The 20983-nt window shown below is 38.6% G+C and overlaps 1 protein-coding gene across 8 annotated transcripts in view; it reads right to left on the bottom strand.

The window, feature by feature from the left end:
• Positions 1-20983, bottom strand: part of CACNB2 (calcium voltage-gated channel auxiliary subunit beta 2) — a 241378-nt gene that overhangs the window by 78238 nt on the left and 142157 nt on the right. The window contains exon 1 of one of the 8 annotated variants that reach the window (XM_068673805.1): positions 1-580. The exons of 5 other annotated variants lie outside the window; for them this stretch is intronic. In XM_068673805.1, coding sequence (XP_068529906.1) covers positions 1-69 — 69 coding nt within the window. In that variant the 5' untranslated portion in view covers positions 70-580. Of the gene's footprint in view, positions 581-20983 lie in introns of those variants that run through there. 2 more of the 8 variants (XM_068673800.1, XM_068673801.1) reach the window with 2 other exon arrangements.

Consider the following 20983-nt stretch of genomic DNA (forward strand, 5'->3'; position numbering starts at 1 on the left):
ACAGATATCAGAATTCTTCAGACGTCCTCCTTTGGCTCTTTTCAGAAGCCTGATCCAGGTGGCCTTCATTAGCCAGACAGCTCAGTTATTGTCCGCAGCTGCAGCGCCCGGCACTGATCTCATAAAACATGTGCACACTGAGCACCGCAGAATCACGGCTCCTTTCCTATCCATGCTCTGCTGTGAGAGCCTTCCTTCTCTTCCCTCTGCCTTTCAAGCTTGCAGCCTCACTGCTTCCAAATATTCTAGTGCAATTAAATTCTCAAATTTTCTCATGCCAGTAAAAAGGCAAAAAAGATAAAAAATAAAAATCCACACCACCTCCAAAAAAAAAAAAAAATTGACTTGAATGATAAAAAGGTAAAATAAGCCAGACTTCAGGTAGATGTTGTGAGAGAGGCTTCAGTTGATGATAACTGAGATCGACCACAGAAAAATACCTAGGGCTTTTTCCTTTGCGTTTGGGGGGGCGGATTTGGCTGTTAAAAATAGTGCTTATAAGAGAACCTTTTAAAATCCTGTGCAAAATGTATTCAGTGACATTTGCAAGTGCAAAGTTCATTTCATCTCTTCCTAGATTGGCTGGGGGTGGGGTAACAGGCTGTTCAGAGCACTGGGCATGCTCCATATGTGCAGCCTTTTACGCAGATGCTCACATCACACCAGGCTGGTAGCCTATGCCAAATTGCCATTTTACATCTCAAGGGTAAACAGCTGGAAAACGTGAGGTCCCTGCAAAGCTGGAATAGCTGGTACAGTGTCTCGCTGCTGTCATGCGTGTCTGCTGCAAGCCCTGCTCCTGTCACGCAGCGCTTCCCGTCACTGTAAGGCACCGAGCTCCCTTGCAGAGACGTAAAGCCCCAAATGCGCCTGTTGAACGGGAATTTAACCCCCTAGTCACTGCTTGCATTTTCCTGACATTGACAGATGAGAAAAGGAAGGATGCTGCAACGTACCGCTTACTGCATAAATATTAGATGCTAACAGGACTAAAACAAAAGGAAACATTTCATTTCCACATTCTGCTTTCCAGAGCCACCTTCCATCCTATCATAAGCTGACGTGGGAATAACAGACTAAGGCATGATTATCCTGAACATTTACAATTCCCTGGCAGATATGCAGAATTCTTGTCAAAAAAAAATAAAAAAAATAAAAAAGATCAGTTACAGCTAAAAGTTTAATAACCTGTCCTTGAACAGACATCAAGGAAATTACATTTAGAAAATTAAGGGCTTACAGGAGTCCAAATACATCTGTTACAGTGATCTTCTAAAACTAAAATGCCAAGTGAGCTAAAGCAACAGAAGAAAACAATAAAATAAACTTTCCTTGGTATTTTTAAAAGATCTTGTCCATTAGGGAAATGCCCAGAGTCATTGTAAGCACATTTCAAAGGTGCCTATTGTTTAAATTTCCCCTTTACTGTGACTGCACCAGTGGAGCTGGGGGCAACAGTGGCAAAGGACAGCAGCAACAAGTGGCCAGAAGTTTAGCCTAGACATTAAAGGCTATTACAGTTAACACAATAGTGACCATTGGTCAAAACCATTGATATTATCAAGCAGTAACCAAAGCTGAGACTGTGACAAAGCCACACCCACAGAGTCCCAGCCCCCAACACTCTGGGGTCCCCCAGCACCCATTCATTGCAGCAATGATGGCACCTCCAAACCCTTCCCCAGCTCTGCAGCTCCATGGTGCTTCTCTGAAGCAGAGCAGGGCCCCTGGTCACAGATCAACCCCTAGGCAACACTGTCTTTAAGTAAGAGGAAAACAACGAGCAAGCCTGACACAGCTATCACACAACTGACATTGGGGGTGTTAGCTTTCTACAATGGTTCCACAGTGAATGCATCACATTTTCCACTGACAAAGTGGCATGGCATCACTTTTACTGTCCTTCATCCTGCTGTCCAGAAGGGATGCTGCCTAACTGGTCCTCAGACTATAAAAAATGCACAAAGCACAGAAAAGTAATTCCTGTGGCCCTAGAGAAGCCAGATGTTAGGTCAGCATTATTAAAACTGGAATTTCATCTTTCCGGCTGCAGAGACCATTTGTAGTGCTGGTCATGTCTCGTGTTGGCTGCAAACCCAACATACATTCAAAAAAATAATAATGATTCAATTTATTTTAATTATATTGACAAATCACATGTATCAAACTCAACATTGATTTTATTTCCCCACTGGGACCGACATGGTCATGTAAATTCCTGAGCAAAGAAAAAAATTGGAAGTCTGACATCAGGGCAAACCAGAAAAGGAGGATTATACAATTAATTCATTTTATAAGCTAGCGACTATTTTTATAAGAACTAGGAATGCTTTCAACTACTTTCATATGAAAAAAAAATAAAACTTAGTTCACTGTAGTTTCACTTTTTTTTTTTTTTTAATCTAACTTGGAAGTACCCCAACTATTCAAGGAAAATATTGCTACATGGATGCGTATTGTCCATTCATTACAGGTAAGGAAACTGCACCACCTCCCTGGGTTACACTAAGTTTCAGGGCTTGCTCTGGAGACTAGCAGAGACTTTTCCTAAGCGCTTCTGAAATTTTGTGTTCCTGCAGGTATTCATCTTATTCCACTGCATATAGGAGAGCTGCAATGATACAAGCTGCTATAGCCCCCAGTTCCTCATCTTTCATGGAAAGCTGTCTAAGAAAAGTGAGATATCTCACGTTAATAATTATCCCATCTATTTACTCTTTTTTCCCTTTTCTTCTTCTCCTTGCATGGCAGGTTTACAAAATGTGTTTGTTTTAAAAATCATTCCCTGTTTTAATGACATGCTTGACAAATATTTACCAACTATCTTATCACTTACTCTACTAGAGTAGCTTCTATAAGGTATTTTTTTTACTATGAAGCCATACTTTTCACACCCTTAGTGTAAAATCATGTGATCATATTTGAGGTCCTTTTTCCTCAAGACCAAACGTCTCACATTTTGTAGTAAGGGTATATCATCTTCTTAAGACCGTGTCTTCCAGGTAAAAAACACTGCTCAGTAAAGATTATTTTTGTTGTTATTTTCCTTTACTTGTAGGTAGAAATTCCTTAGTTAAATGAGGTGGTGCCTCTAGAGATCTTATTTTTCATGCTAATTTTCTTTACCTACCTGTAATTTTGGTCAGTACAGTGGGAGCCTAGGCACAGATTTTGTCTGCAAGGTTATGTTCATAGTGCAAAATCTGATGTGTTTGGTCTGTTACTGGATTTCCTGTAATTCTCCCTGGATTAATACAGCTATCATTATACTTGCAAATTCAGCAATGGACTTTATATTATGCCTTTCTCATGAAAAATAAAAGTGGTCCTTTGAGAACGCAGGGTTTTTCTTTAGCTTGGTAATCCAGTTATGAATTGAATATCATTAGGACAGATAACTTTCCAAACTCCTGAAAATTCTCAAATAATAAATCTTGTTAGAATTATCAAACAAGTTCCTTCAGGTAGGGACTTTTTATGGCATTATTTATTAAATGAAGACATGAAACAGTGTGCAAACATACAAGCTTTTACAAGAAAAAAGGAGTACATGTGAATGCACACACAGTCCTCATTTATAATACTAGGATTTCTTCTCAGATGTATTTTTCATCTCTTCACTTATTTCATGCTGAAGAGAATTTTAAATCCAAAAGGAGAGAGATCTGTATGCCTTCATACTTTTAATTATTCTTTGTTAGCACAGTGAGACCTGAGCTAGGTCTCACTAGGTTAGGGCATGATTTGAGATGATACACCATGTATCTGATGCACTACTACATCTAGAATGCCAAAAAATAAGTTAATAGAAAAGAAAATGTTGAAAGGTTATTTCTGTAAATTTTTCAGTTAATTTAAAAGTCTTTAAAAGTGATGCAAAACACAAGCAAAATGTGAAATATTAAAATCTAGCATGAAGTGAAACTGCTGACATGGGCAAATTTCAATTATAACATGTTAACAATGAATACAGATTGTCATGTTTCCTCACAGACTGACCAACCTGCAATCTGTGGGCCATACAATTAGAGAAACACCACCAATACAACGGGTACCTCAGTCTGGCACAGTGGCCAGAGATGGCAAATGTGAAAATTTCTTATTTAGGGAGATTTCTCTAGACCTCTAAGCAATGTCATTATTTTGAAAGATGTTCTTCAAAGCCCAAAACACGGCTTGATTCCAAAAGTGCTATACAGTGTTGTACAGATTGGAAAATTAATTACTCAAGGGTTGTATTTTTAAGGAAATACCAAAGTAATTCTGATTGTTTGGCATGTACCTGTGGTACGTGCAATATGAAACATATTTTGGAAAAGGAAGGCGAGTATGCATTCATTAAGGGGATATGACGCAGGAATTTTTGACTCTTTGGGTAAGGGCCATGGACACTTCACAGCCTGGCAGGCTCAAAGGCTAGTCAGTCCTCGTGCCCTCTCCAGTCCTTGGCACGAGCGGAGGCTGGCCCTTTGCCCACCACACGCCCATTTCCACTTAAATGCTGTAAAGCTGCTCTCCCACAGGCACCATATAGGGAATGCAAACAACTCTTAGAACAGTCACTGAAATGCTTTGCTTGCATTTAAGAACAAAAGTAACAGTGATTAGAATTTTTCTTTATTTTTTGGTTTACAGCAAATTGGGCATTGCAGCAGAATCTACAATCTGCAGGGGACATTCATATAGCAGGAGGAGTGAAATTTTAGAACAGCTGGGAGCTTTAGGGTGGCAATGTGATTAAAAAGGAGATTATATAGAAAACCAGTCTTCTCTTTACCCTTAACATGACTTTGGCAAGCTTAATCGCAGCACCCAGCTGGACATTAACAGGTTTCCAGGATGCTAATCCAATCAACAGCTGGATGAAAGAGTTTTTTAAAAACAGACCTTAGCTTTGCAGAAACCTAGATTTTGGCATTCTTAGACCAGGAAAACAGTTGTATCAGGTACTTTATCAAACAAACAAACGAAAAACCATAAAAATCACACAACCACAAAAAAAAAAAAAGCACACATTCGCACTAACTTTTTCACGATACTTGCCTAAATGTTTGCTTTTCTGTTGTTGCTTTGTTAAGAGAAAGCAGCATGAGTTTGTATGTTTAGAGGACTGATTGGCTTTTTGTGGCTACTCTTTGGAAAACTTTTGGCAACATGCAAACTGTTTCCAAAAGGGCAGCTGCGGACCTTAGCACAGTGATCAAACAAACACATAGACCCCTCAACCAAAGCCAAACTTTCCCAAATCTGTGGGATGTTCTGGTGTGTTACAGTTTAGCATATTTTGCAAAAACCAACTAAAAGAGACAACTTGGAGGCCCCGTTGTACTAAGCATTGTACAGTCATGAAGTGAATGACATACCCTGCTTAAAAGAATCTGCAGTCTGAAGGATGTCAGCAGAAAAAAATGGGAGTAAGAAAGGGATCAAGGTAACAAGCGCAATAGAAAAAGCAATTTTAACCATTCAGTAACAGCATTATGACTCATCATTGCATAACCATGGTGGGTTGTTGTTTAAGCAAGTTTTCTATATGTATTATGGCAGAGATTAGTTCTGTGAAAGCCTCTGAAGGAGGATAATCTGGTAGCTCTGTATATTCTGACAGAGAGATTCTCCCACTTATGAGAAAAGAGAAAGTTTAGAGTGCTTTTTAGGAAGAGGGCAATGATAGGAAATCAAGGAGGTCTCCTAGCTCACCAAAATAGGGTTTATCAACAATAATCACATAGTCAAAAACTTTAGTTTGTTTTGTTTTTTTAAAAAATATAATTTGAGTTTTCATTGAGACAAACAATTGGATATAAAGGATGACATTAAATTATCAATGATTTTGAGCTTTAAGAAAAAGCCAGAACACCAACAGAGGTAAGACGCTGCCGGTGGAACAACTCAGAGAGAGGTGTCAGAGTAACAAAAATATACCAAGGACATGATTGCAAGCTGCTTGAACTTGAATCATCTCACTTTTGTCTCAGACTGCCAGCACACACAGGGATCTGAGCACAACTTGGTTGACTCGTGACAACTTCTTAAAGCTATGGTAACTTAACCATATGTGCAAGCCCCCAGGCAAAGGTTATTAGTAATAACAAGTTCCATTGTGGTGCTGTTTACTGAGACAGAAACAGGTAAAAAAAACGTTTTCAGGAAAGAAAAAAAATACCAATTTTGACTGCATTAATCAACAGCTGATATCACAAAGGAAGGATTTTAAATTGCAGAAAGACAACACAGAAAAAGAAGGATTTAAAATATAAAATGGTATGAGCTGATATACAAGAAAGAACAGAGAGAGAGACAAAGATTAGGTCAGATACAAAATCGCAAGGGCTCTCAATTAAAACGAGGAAAAATGGAAAACGCATCTGAGATGACACCAAGGAAACAGAAAGACAACTAGAAAAGGAAAGAATTTACAGAAAAGCATGGCAACCATCATCTCAATTTGTCTCAGCTCAGTTAAAAGTGCCAATTTAGATTCTCTGTTCCAGATCTTCAGTATATTTTTATCTGGGATTTTGGTTCAAGTCATTAAGATTTTCTGCATACTTAAAAATAACTTCCTATAAAATTTAGCACGAAATGCTGTTAGCAATGGAGAATTTTGAAGAAAAAAAATATTGCCTTTGCATTTCACCAAATTATCTCTATATATACAAGCCCTACTTGGTTTTCTAATTTAATATTTTAAATCTACTCCAGATAACTAATGGAAGGTTTGGGTTTGTTTTTTTTTAATTTGTAAAAATGTTGAAATTAAGCATATAGAGTGAAGTCTTCCATATTCTATTTCGAATGCAACAGCTGTTTTGAATACGTATTTATGCTTGCTACCCTTCCATTCTCTACTGTAAACATATTCATCTGTTTAACTAATTATTTTATTTCCATATATCTACTCGAGTTAGTTTGGCAAGTGTGCACTCTGAAGAAGCTGCTGTCATAGATTAGTTGTCAGAAACAACATTTTTCTACCTCTGACAAGTTTATTTTCCAGCTCACCTTCTACTGCTGAAATCTTGATTCTTCCAGTCATGATCTTTTGTTAACAGTAATCAGCAACTGTCATGACATAAAACACTGCAATTTGCTCACTGCTTATATTAGGAGGGCTTTTCTTCTCAACCCCGTTGTCAAATTACACACAGTGAAGACTAATGAAATAATTAATGAAGTGTTCGCTAACTCAGGCTCACTTAAAACTTGTCAACCAGCGGTCTGTCTGGCTGGCTGTGACTCAGCCCAGGTATCGCTAGCAGGCACGACTGTCCTTTAAGCATCTGCAACCTTGCTCTCTCCATTAGTGCCAGAAACACCAAGTGAGCTGCTAACAAACTGCATGGCACCATTTATTCCAAGCCATAAACACTACCTACAATACACATAGCCTCATAAGTGGCTAAATGTAAGCTCAGTTTCCAAGTGTATCCTGAGCCATGTGGGTCCTTGTGGTTTCAGGTGTTAGCTCCAGCTTTCAGCCTTGTGTGTGCTGCTTGGGAAACATCAGGACTGGTGCTTTACACCCATTACCTATCCTCCAGGTCTATCATAAAGCAAAGCAAACCGCTTACAGTTTATTGAGAAAAAACTTACACTATTTAGATATTACCAGATTTCTAATAATTAATCTCATCGGATTTCAAGAATTCAACAGCGCGTAATACTTTAACCGCAATGCAGAGGTCTCTCTGGAAAGACTTCCTGCCCCTCTTGTCTATCATATACCGAAATAATCGTGGAAAATTGTATCTCTCCAGCATTTCCTACCTTTAACATTATTGTTCTAAATCCAAAATATACCAGCTGATGTATGGATTGCATCATGTCAAAGGTTCACATTTGTTGGCTCTTTCAGATTTAACTCTAATCTCTATCTAGCCCAGTGCACCCACACAGAGAGGGTGAGGGTACAAAGTGTGCCACCTGAAAATATATGTTCTCTAATAACGAACAAATCTATGCACATTTTTGTTACTGCTAAAACAGATCTTGTACTTTGGATTTGTAGTAGCATCCCTGAGATATGACCACTTAAATAAAGATGGAAGGGTTAGAAGAGGAATAAATGTTTGAGGCAATCTGGTAACAGAAATGTACCAGCTACTGAAGACAATGATTAGAAGCTACTGAAGACAATGATTAGATGCTAACCTGAAGGAAAATAAAACATAAATGTATTGCAACAGAAAATTTAAAGGAAATCATTTAAAAAATCACAAGATATTGTGATCTTTCTGAACTCAATGTTGAAATATTTTTCATACTCCGGAATGTTCAAAGTTTTGTAGAACACAACAGCCACTTTTCCAGGATAATAAGTGAACTCTAGATTTGACCTACAAGACCAAACATTTTCTCTCTTTCAGACATATGAGAAACATCAGGACCAGACTTCTTTCTGATTCAGAACAGACTTTGTCTGGGTCAGGAGAGCACATTACATCATATCCCTCTCCAAGCTATTTCCTCCTTGAGAGGAAGCAACAAATTGTGAACCACTGGTTGCTCTTTTACATGTATCTACTGCCGCAATACTGAATATCAACACAAAATATGCTTGATTTGCTTACAAATCCAAAATTCTCAGAAAGAACACCCAAGGACTAAAACACCTGCACGAGCTCTCTCCGGTGTCAGAGACTTAACATACTCCACCTTATTCTCAGGGCCACAAGGTATTTCAGGCAGAAAGGGGCCTCAGGACATATGAAGTCCAACCTTCCCCCAAGAAGCCATATCTCCAAGCTGAACAAACCCCGGTCCCTCAGCCTCTCATTGCAGCACGAGGGCTTGGGCTCCAACCTTCCAGGAGCCCTCTGCTGAGTCCACCCCAGTTGGTACATATTTTTCTTTTTGGGGGGCATCAAAATTGGTTACACTGATCCAGATGTGGTCTATGGCGTAATGAGCAGAGTGGGGTGATAATTCCCCTGGATGTAGCACCTGTGCTTCTCTCTGTGCTTACTGCACAAGATGCTGTATTCAGGAGCTCAGGATTTTAGATGAATCTGCAGCTTTGGAAATCTAACAAAATACTCCTTGCAGAACTTGCACCGTGGCAAGCCTGTATTTCTAGCTGTGCTACACAATAGTCAGCTCATTTAAAAATGTTATGATTAACAATGCTACACATCACTGTAAAGTAACATCACTAATATGCTACTAGCATCAAGCAACTTTGAAACACCACATCCCTACCCAGCTGCTGGTCACAGAGGACAAGACAGCCTTCAGCACCTGCAATGATGACACACTCAAGAATGGAAATCCCAGGTCTCAAAATATGTTGTGCTAACTCTCACCAAAGAAATTAAAACAAGTCCCTGCCAATTTTTGGCCTTCTGGAGCTGCACTGGCCAAAGGCTGCCTTTTCCTCTTGCTCCATTGTTCAGAAATGAAATTAAATACATTTGGTTATGCTGATTTAAAATTCATTATTTCCTTCAGTTTATGAGGGAGTTTTATGAGTTTCCTCCAGTTTCTGCTTAAAAAATTGCCACCAAAACCTCAGTGGATGCATAGTATATGTGTTGCTAGGCCACAACTCAGGTATCTTCATACTCAACCCCCCTGGATTATTCTCCAGAGACACAAAGCTGGCTTCCTTGGTCAGGTTAAATCCAGAAGTCAGCAATAAATGCAAGATGCATTCCAGTTCATCTCTGTTTTGGAAAAAGGAATTTAGTAACTCATGTATTTATTATTTTACATTTTTCCTTAACTGATTTAAATAAAGCTAAAGCAGTTGTTACAAAGTATTGTTAACTTTTTATTTAGAAAACCAGAACTTCCCCCTGCAGACATGAGCTTTCCTTCTTCCATCCTTCCTTCTGCAAGAGTTAATTCAGTCTGTAATCAGTGGTAACTCATACACTTAGCATCCCCTTTACTCCTAAAGTTTCTGAGTTCACAAGGGGTGAAACAAAAATCACAGTTTATTATTTCTCTCTTCATGGAGAATAAAAGGAAACGCGTGTTGCTGAACTTGGCACAGTAACACAAATGTGCTCTTTTATAACCTTTCGTGTTCTGTTGGCTGTCTGCAGGCTTGGATCCTTTTGTGATTTCAAAAGGCATCATGTATTTTAAAGCTCTGTTCGTTTTCACAATCAGGATAGCCAATGATCTCAAGAGTAGCTCTTTCTTGTTCCCCCTTTGATCACAGTAAAAAAGATCTCATTTAAATGGAATAGCATTTTATTCACGCCATAAAATCTACCACAGAATTGCAGGGACAACGCTGTCAATTGTCACAAGGCAAGCTGATCCACAAAACATGTTGTGTAACCGGCAGGACTAATCTCTCCCACCACACTTACAAACACAGATGTCCAGGTTTATTTAAAATAGCCGTAAGCAAAACAGCATAACTCATGGTTAGTTTTTTTACCTTTTTTTTTTTCCTTTTCTAATTTGCCTTTTTTTAATGTATGCTTATAACTGGGAGGCATTTGATTACAGAAAGTGCTCAAATCTTCCTAGTCCTGTGCTGACAAGGCCACAATGGTTGGAGGAAATGGTATCAGTTGTATTGTATTTTCTCCCTCAATACAGAAGAGCCCTATCTTGACCATTTCCCAGATGTTCTTCTCTGTGAAATCCATCAAACCTCTGAACACAAGTTGATCTGAGAATTCTTTTGTACTAACAAGATATGGCTGAACAAAATTATTAATTTTTCCTTAAAATTTACATAACCGATGGGGAGAGGGCAATAACATCCACGCATGCATGGGAAAACTCATAACCAGAAGGCAAAGCAGGTTAAATTATTAGCTGGTATTGACAAATAAGTGTATGTGATAACTAGATTAAAAAATCATTTTCTTGCTGTTAAATTTTAGTGGAAAGTCAATCAGCAAAAGCATAATTTCACATATGGTATTAGAGTCTTGTACAATGAACCTTATGATTTTATTTAAGCATCTCTGAAGGCCACCCATGTTCTTGCCAGGATGCCTGTATAACAAACAACAGAATTATAGCAAACAATAAGAATTATTCCATCTTAGAAAGACCACAAGATAATTAAGGGAAGCAGAACACAACTTTCTTAAATATAAGTGGTAAACCACAGTATGATATATATGATAAATTGACTATATTTGAGCAACAACCTAATACCCCTGTCCTTCAATTCTCTCTGTATAGGTGCGTAACCACGTTTATACAGAATGCATATGAAGACAAAAGAATTAGGATTAATTACAGATCAAAGGTCTACAGTCTCAGACCTATATAAGGCATCTTTCAGCAATGGGAACTAAATCATTGGCAACTGCTGACTTCTGTGAGTGAGTTTTTATTTATACCATAAAACATGGGAATTTCCATTTCAATGCCATCAATATTTCTCTAGAGCCTATATCCTCTGAAGAGAATCACATGAGAAATTAGGCTGGAAAGGACCTCTGGAGGACATCTAGTCCAACCTCCTGCTCAAGGCAGGGCCATACTGAAATCCAGGTTAGGCTGCTCAGGGCCTTGTCTAGTTGAGTTTTGAAAATCTTCATGGGTAGAAATTTTGCAACTTAATACATAATTTTCCTTGTTAACCTCCTATAACAAAAATATATATATAAATGAACTCTAAAAGTAATCTAACATCTTAAAATAATAATTTATGAAGTTAAATGACATTTAGCCTCACAATTTATCTTGCTGAGCAGCTTGCATGTGCAAAGAAATACAACTGCATTGAGTTCAACACAGTCACTTTCATTAAAGCCAGCTTCATCACATAGAAAAAGCAGTCACTTCCAGTAAGGAAAGTAAATGTCTCATGTACTTTTGGGCAAATATAGATTATAACAAGACATGCAAGGACCTTTTCCTTTCAATCTTGAGCTGTTCCTTAAAGGAATACAGTTATATTATTATAATATAATACTCTAATAATAGTTATACATGTATCAGCTTTGCTTCTATGAACCATCTACTGTTTTTCCCTCTGCTTAAAATTCCTGTAATGGTCTAACTGACCTTAGACTTAAGAATTCATCTTAGTAGGAAACTTTTTTTTTTTTGGACCTGTGCAACAGCATTACTTTGCTTGCACTAATACACAAATACTCTGATTTGAACAAATTCTATTTAATAAGAATATTTGCTGAGATATTTAGAACAAAACACAGCAACTGACTTAAAAAAGGTCAAAACTGTATTAAAAATGATGCTTATTAAGTCCATTTGACTTGTTTGCAACTTTTATCAGAGCAATAAAACTATACTGCATATCATAAAAGAAGACAGTACATTATCCTAGAACTGTAAATGCCTAAAACTGTATGGATATGCAATCATGTATTGCTAAGTTAAAATATGTAGATTCACATTGTGTTATAAATGAGAAAGAAACACACTCAGAACTTTTCAGGGCTTTCATTCATTCATTCCTCAGAGAAAAGCTTCTAAAATTGCTGGTTTTTACAGTCCTGTAATTACAGTTGTCAAAACACCCAAGTTTCACTAAATTTTTCCCTGCAAAAATCCTAGTTATTAATATGGTCAGACACACACAAAATAATAAACAAGCTTGTCATGGCTAGCATTACCTGTTTCTACATAAATAAAAGATTTGCTGAAAGAAGAATTAGTGATTCTTACAGAAAATGCAGTAACTATTCCCAGCATTTTGTGATTCCTATTCATCAGCTCAAGTTGCTATCTGGGAAGTAACACGTAGCCTGAGTAAACAAACAGTGCTTCATTTTGTCAACCCTATTGTTCAGAGCTTGTTTATTATTTAGAGAAGGCAAATCTTCATAAAGACAGATGCCCATAGCTTTGTTAAACAGCTGGATGGATTTTTCTACGATAGACTTCCTGACAGCCAGTATTGAAGAAAAGTAAGTAATAAGTTTAATCTGATAAATTGTTCGGAACTGGTTCATCAGACCTACCTATCATAACCGACTGGAAAACAAAAATCTATTTGCACCCAGGCATGAACACACAACACAAACTCAACTGCAAAAGAAGAAAAGAAATAAAGGGAATTGTGCCTGAAAGGGATGAACTTCCAGATCGCATGATCTGAAACAGATTTTTCTGGCTTTTGATTCACCTGTGTGGAAGGTTCCTATCAAAATGATGTCAGACTATATTCAGCCCGCCTGCCAGGAGTGTTTAATCTAACTGTCATAACTACTGTGGTGTTGAAAGGTCAAGGGAGCAACGAGCGATCTAGGCTGCCAGACACAGCATCATACACTGTAGATGGGAGAAACGGAGCTGCACTACCCAAGATAGAGCATCTAAACCAGGCAGTCTGCCACAGCAGGCAGCCGGGCACGTACGGCAGACAGCATGAACATGCCTTTGTGACTTTAGCTTCCCATATGTGCTGCAGGGGAGTCACGATTTCAATTTTTCACATAAAACAGCTTATATGTGTACCCCTTTCGCTAACTCCCATCTATCCGTGGACTAAAAAATACAGAAATCAAAATGCATGTCACAAATACTTAACTGGAGAACAGACTTTAAAATAACTCTATTTTTAGAAACACCACACTGGGGCCCCTGCAAATTCTGGAAATTTCTTGTATCATGTCCATGCACAGCACATACAAGTCCCATTTCTTTAACAAGAGACATTCAGGTTGCCTGCTTCTAAATAGCTGTGACTTTTCTGCATAGGGTTCCACCATGAGAGTTATAAATTAATGACTTAAAACAGGCATGACATTAGTATCTCTTACCCACAAGACTTCTCTAACTAGAGATGTCTCCTGACATCTAATTAAATATGAAGTATGAATGTATGTGGCGTAACAGGGAGCAAGTTGTAAATAATTCCCAAAAGCCTGCGGACCTATATACACACACATACACAGATGTGTGCAGGGAAATCCAAGCCAATTCTGCATTGTTGTAGCTATGTAAATCAGAGAAGCACAAGGAATTAGCTCATCATTAGTTCTGTGCTGCTGTAGCCAGCTTGGTGCCTCTCCTGCTAACGTTTGTTTTGGCTATGTTACACTCCATTCAAATTTGTCACTGAAAAGTAGCCATTTTTTAAATAGCGAGACCTGTACAGCAGATGACAATATAGAAAGGAAAAGCTCAGTTATTCCTAATCATGAAGTTATATTCAAGGACAGGTTGGCTGTGGCTTTGAGCAACCTGGTCTGGTGGGAGGTATCATTGCCCATGGCAGGGGGTTGGAACTGGGTGATCTTTAAGTTCCCTTCCAAACCAAACCATTCTATGTTTCTATGTTTGTTTGTGTTTTCTTGTAAAAGTTCATGCTGGTTGACTTCACTGAGGTAAACTGTCCAGCAAGAGATGTTGAGCAGTGCTTTGCCAGATTTCAAGAGACCACAGAACCACTGAACAAATCAGTAAATATTCTTCCTAAAAGTACAAGGAATATCACTGAATTACTCAAAGGTAATGCTACTTTATCATACATTCATACCACATCTCTGAAAACAAATCTACACAAACACAACTAAATAAATGTTTTCAATACCTGCCCCTAGTCATGACAGGCTTTCTGGAACACCTCTGTTTAGTTGTGAGCTCATGCACTTGGTTTTGGCTGGCCTGGCTTGCCTTAACAGAGATCTGGGACACTGAGAATTTACTTTAGTTTTCTGCTCCTTTGTTTTCACTTGTATACAGATCTATTGTTAATGATGAAGGAAGTCAGAGACTGTGTGGTTTCATCTAACACGTAAAAACAGTAAATTCTTTATGAGATCAGCTGCAGTAGGATATTTCACTAAAAAAAAAAAAAAGTATTTGATACTGTCTTAAAAAAAATTGCTAAAGAAAAATAGTTCTGCATTTTACACACACACAAATTTGTACTTTTCCGTATTAGTAAATTCTCACAAAAAAAAAAAAAAGGAACAAATTACAAGATTAGATCTAATATTAGCTTCTCCTTTAACCAGGTCCTGAGCAAGGCTTCCTCCCGTCCTTCCTGATGCTATCTGAGACATGGAGAAGCAGATGCGAGGTACAGGGCTACCTCATGCAGTTTGATGGAGGGAACACAGAGACGGGGCTCTGCACTCATGTGCAGTCCTTGTGGGTTTTTTTCCCCATGAGCACTTAGTACAAATTGGGAGAAAAAAAGTGAGAAGCAAATGAGGGGCTATGAATACAACATGAGGATGCTCACCCATAGTTAACTGTGTGTGCAACTTGAAAATACTTGGTTTCATTTCATTGTTTTTTCCTTCATAACTGTGAAAGGAACTTGCACTATTCCTGCCAACCCAGACCAGTCTGCACACTACATCTCATCGCCTCCAAAAACTCATATTTTCTAGTCCTTGAAGAAGGAACGACACGACTTCTCCCTTGCTACTGGATCGTCTGGAGTTGGGCAGCGTGGCTGGTTTCTAAATGCCAGAAACCACTTGGCCTTCTTCACTTCCCATGGCTCCCTCCTGTGCATGCCTCGGTTACAAACCTGTTTCTCAGCCATGGTGAGCTACTTGTGTCCCATTTCCATAGCAAGAGGTACATTCATTGCCTTCAGACACTCAGCACTAACCTGGTATGAAAAGGTCTGGGTTAATTTTTGCCATCAATTTGCCTCATATTCGTTGTCAGAAATCCCTGTTACTATAAGCTAATTGCAGATCCTTGTATTGAATTTCAGAGAGCAGAGCATACCCCAGGACACCACACTAAGAAACAAATGAGCTACACTCCACGTGAGGGATGGCTGAGCTACAGTTGACAGGCTGGCATGTGCGTCATGATGGGGAGATGGAGGGAGGGGAAGGCCAGACACAGTGTGCATCCCTCCAATATTCGGTGAAGGGTCTTAAGAACAAGGCTTACAAGGAACATCTGAGGGAGCTAGGGTTGTTTAGCCTGGAGAAGAGGAGGCTCAGGGGACACCTTATACGGGGTCCTCAGGGGAGGCTCTGTACAATTACCTTAAAGGAGGCTATAGTGAGGTGAGAATCAGGCTCTTTTCCCGAGCACTAAGTGGTACAATGAGGAGAAATAGTCTCAAGTTGCACCAGGGGAGGTTTAGGTTGGATATTAGGAAAAAAATCATTACTGAAAGAGGCTGCCCAGGGAGGTGATTAAGTCACCATCCCTGGAGGTCTTCAAGAAACATGAAGATGTAGAATGTAGTAGCATGGTTTAGTGGTGGACTTGTCAGTACTAGGTTAAAGGTTGGACTAAATGATTTCAGAGGTCTTTTCCAACCTGAATGATTCTGTGATACTATTCTATTCTAATACACTGTCAATAATCAGAATGGCTCCATTTTCAGTCGGTGAGATTCAAATTAAAGAAAGGAGACAATAAAAATATACGAAGATTGCCGTCATTAATAAAAAAAATATCTAATTTGGCACTACAGGAGGTTAAACACTTGTTTGACTCTGGGGAAAAAATATTTTCAGTACAATTGCACAGATCATTAACTGGAAAGCATGCTGTGCACCCTGGCAGTAACACAGAAGTGACCATGACCTCTCTGTGCATGAGTTTAGCACAGTTTTCCTCCCCAGCATTTCACTGTAGCAGCTGACACCAGTTCAGGGGCTGTCCCAGTGCATGCTTAGAGCCCACAGCTCTCCCTTGGGGGAATCCCAGAGCTCACATGCAATGCCTAAAGCACAGCTGAGACATCTCCAAGCTAGCTGTGGGGAATGATGCCATGCAGAATGACCCTTATTTTTCCAATTTAGGAAAGAAAAACTGTATTGCTTCTCCACTTTGGCTGCTGCAGAGGATCCATGTGCAAAGGGCTGCTAAGAGCATCTATTTCACAAACCCACATCCAGCTCTGGCTGTGAACACATCTTTCACATAGCATTCTTCTCACTAAACACCCTGTTTTAGGCATGAATAACTAACTTCATTCCTAGTATGTGCATACATCATTTGAAGTTGCAACTTGATGTGCATACATCATTTGAAGTTGCAACTTAAACTAATATCAGCATTTGATATGTGTAAGGCCAGTAACTTTAAAGCAACTTACCAGCCTTTACAGGTTATCATTAACCGAAGAGAACCAAATATCGTCTAAAGTTTAAAGGCAGCAAACCAAAATGTCAAGTGATTTGTCTGAGGATAGACAAATCACAAGTTCAGTTTTCTGTCCTTTCAAGTCTGCCCTCCAAGTTACTCTCACGTGTGCCTCATGACATATTCACCTGACACAAGATGTTGCTGCCTTAGGTTGAGCTAAGATAAACAAGAAAAGTCTTTCCAAATCTCAGGGTTTCATTTTACATATTCTCCTACAGGTAATTTGCAGAACCATGCTTGCAATTCGAGTGAGTGGGTTTCCCAAACACACAATCCTGATGTATGATTTGTAGACATGGCATGGTCCTGTGTAAATCTGCAATATAATTTAAAAACCAACAAACACAACATTGCTCAACACTGATATGCGACTCTTTCCATTCATAACAATACCCTGATTATTCTTTCTCCCTTTACTCAGTTTATGAAATAAGGTAATTAACAATGACTCAGAATAAACACTGAAAATGCATAAATGTGTTTGCCTGACCGATTTCTAGGACTTACAATAGCAAGTTTCTAAAATAGGTATGTTTTTTTTCCCCTTTTTATAGCAAAATTAGCCCTGTAAGCAGTATGCCTGCTGCAAATGGAATCAGGGTTTGACTGATTCACTAATAGCACTCAAAAAGCACCTATTCTCAGTTGTAATGTTAGACTGCTGCAAGACCTTCCACTCCTTCAGAAATGTAGCAGACAGACTTTCATACTTCTTAGCAGATCAGGCTGCCCTGCAGGAACCATAACTGGCATCTGTCAACATCATCCTTAATATTCTATGCAAAGTGCTCCATCCTGCAAAAGGACATAAGCAAACTCCAGGGAACTGAAGATTTAATTTAAATTGACAACTTCAAAACTTTTGCTTGGAGAATCCAAGTGACAAATGCTGGATTTACAAGACAAACAGAACACTTGCTCTGGACCTCACGAACACATCACCAAAATTATAAGGAGATTTTTCCATTTCTCCTACAGATATTTTCATAGAGAAATCTATGAAGAGTAAATGATTTTGAGAATCAAATTATGAATTTTTTCAATTAAAAAACAGCTATTTTTCTGCAAGAGTTTGAAAGTTGCATGTGATATTTGAGAAAATGTATTTCACTAGTGTAGCTAAAAGTTAAAAGGAAAAAAAATGTAAAGGAGAATACTGTTCAAAGTACTGAACACCAGATATAATTTCTTAAAAGCATGATCCTATTACCTATATGCTCCATCACCTGGCATGTATTTTACAAAAACTTGAGTAAACAAACCACTATTACTCCAACAAAGAATTAGAAAGCTATCAGATGGTTTTCTGGTGTTTCTACCCCCCTTCTCCCCCAACAGGCTCATAATATAAAGTAATATAGATGGCATATAGATGGCCTGTCACCTTTGTCAAAACACCATTTATCTCTAATTGCAAGAAATTATGAGTATTTCATTTTTGTGATACTTTTAACATTTCTAGAAATAGTGTTTACTAACAAAGAAGTATCCAATCATCAAATTTACCAGCAGTTTCACTCATTAGATCTTGGTCAATCTTTAGATAGGCAACTAAAGAAGAGCAAGAAGCAAACTGTAGGCACTGCAGTGCCAAGTGGTGGAAGTGTTTTCCATTTCCCTGTTTGTGCAGGTTATTCAGTCTTCTGAGCTGCACTGCCCTTTCCCTTTCCCTTTACAGGCCTAGCTTTTCTTCTGATGGAGATCTTTTGTGTTTGCCATCTCCCTCATCCCACCAGGCTATTCTGGGGCTGCAGGACTTTTCAACTTTTATATTGATTTTTTTCCACTGGGTAGAAATAATAGTAAGTAATAATAAAGACTCATTGGTGCAGAAAAAGAAAGCAAGGTGCCTGCAAACACACACTCCAAGTGTTGATACTGCTCCTTTGGGACAACTTCTGTTGTAGCAATAGACTATTAGAGCCATTCACTTCAAATTATTTCTGAGGACAAAGAAGGAACTTGAATGCCTACCATTTTGTAGCGGGACGTTCAAGAGATACAGTTCAAACCCCCTCTAAGTTGGGTTCAAAGGGTTAATGCGATTAATGGGGACAGAGAAGGATAGTGTTTTAAACTGTGAATTCAATTATCAGCACTTTATCTCAACTGCAGAGGTTTTGGAGTAGTTAAAATGAACTGCAGTTCTGAGGAGTTAAATCTTTCCCCAGACCACCACACTTTCTCCTAAACTAGCACATACCCTTCCCTTTGTCATTTCATTTTAGATTGGCTATACATTTTATGAAGATTTACATGTAAATAAATATAAATTCACCTAATTGACCTCAGGAAGGACATATGAAACCAAAAGTGAAGGAAATTCAGTGATTTTCCTTAAATGAGAAATTACGGAGAAAACTCCTCCCTACTTCAGAAATATGCTGCTACAAAACACCTTTTCAACAGTCAACCTGTCTTCAGAAGAAATCTGAATTAATCCAAACCTGGTGCCTGAACATCCCAGCAGACAGCCCAATATCTCTACCCCAGAGGGGTGCAGGGAGACACCGAGATGTCCCAGACCCGATGACAGACAGACAAGCCGCCCCTGACAGTCTTGGTTTGTGCACCTAAACCCGGGGGCCTAGTTAGATGGCAGTGGTGGGACACGGCTGCAGATAACCCACGGCCCACACAAAGCTCACCTGACAGCAGGAGCAGAGGATCTGTGGCTGTGGGAAAGGCCCTGCTGGGCCAAACACAGTCTGTAGTGCCAGCCAAGCAACTCTAGATTTCCCTTATCCTTTATGTAGTGACTAAAAAGGCTGTCTGGAGTAATTTTCAAATGTTTTTGCTCTGGGAGGTTAATGCTGAGTATGATTTACCAGACAGCCATGAAAAGGAGTTCCCACTCTTCGTTGGTTTTGATGAGCTATTCCAATTCTGTTCTGTTCCAGAAGTTTATTTTGCAAACAGGAAATCCCTACACAAAAAAAAGTTGTAGCCACAAATAAGATAGCTTGGCCTATAGCTTTTTATGGATTCCTCTATTTATGAAATAAAATTGCTTGCTAGACTCGAACATTTCAGCATTTCCAGTTTATGGCACAAAAAATGTTTATTCCATCAGTTCTTAAGAGGTTTCGCATTTTACCTAAAGTGCTAAAATGCAATGCTAAAGACATTTAATATCCCGAGTCAACATTTATGAAAAAATAAGCATTCAAACGGGAGATGACAATAGCCACATGGTTCTATCAAGTCATTTTAAAAAATATTTCTGTTTCATGATATGAGCATTTTTTCTGAATTTTGAGTCGTTCTAAACCCCAGCATTGCCTTTGATATCTGATCCTTAAGTAACATTATCTTTGTTTATCCAAGGTTTGCGGGTAGTACACAAATTCAGTATCAGTGCTGACAGGTATCTAGACTTATTATACACTCAGAATTAACTAATAGTCCATGTTTGTTTATGCTCTGGAATAAAAAGAAAACCAATGAGGTTTTCAAAACCACATGCAAAACCTGGATGTACCAGTCTAAATAGCTAAAGTTATGCTGTTGAAGTTAACTGAGTTGGAATATCACTTCACGTGCTCCTGTTGCTTCAAACATGTACACACATAGATATAGAGGTGTGCATATGAAACACACACAGTGGTCAAAGAGAGAGTTATTCAAGGGCTGGGCTTCTAAGAGGGCTTTATTGAATTCCTTTAAGAGAGAGTTTAATCACTCAATGTTTAATTTTATTAGTAATCTTTCTAGGACAAAAGTTACATTTTACTTTCACAGCTAGAATGCCTCACGCTCATTTTAAATTGTCTGAAATTTATAGTGAACTTTAAACAAAATCTCGAGATTCTTCATTGTCATTCTTTTCACTGTCTTTGTCCTTCAGTGATTCATAAGTAATTGTTTGTGTGGGAAGATAAAACAAATGCCTTTTCCACAGCACAGAGCATATGGCTTCATGAACTACAGATCTGTACAAAGAGAAATTTTCCATTGATTCTAG

Source organism: Anas acuta, chromosome 2 (genome assembly GCF_963932015.1).
Source record: "Anas acuta chromosome 2, bAnaAcu1.1, whole genome shotgun sequence".
Lineage (NCBI taxonomy): Eukaryota > Metazoa > Chordata > Aves > Anseriformes > Anatidae > Anas > Anas acuta.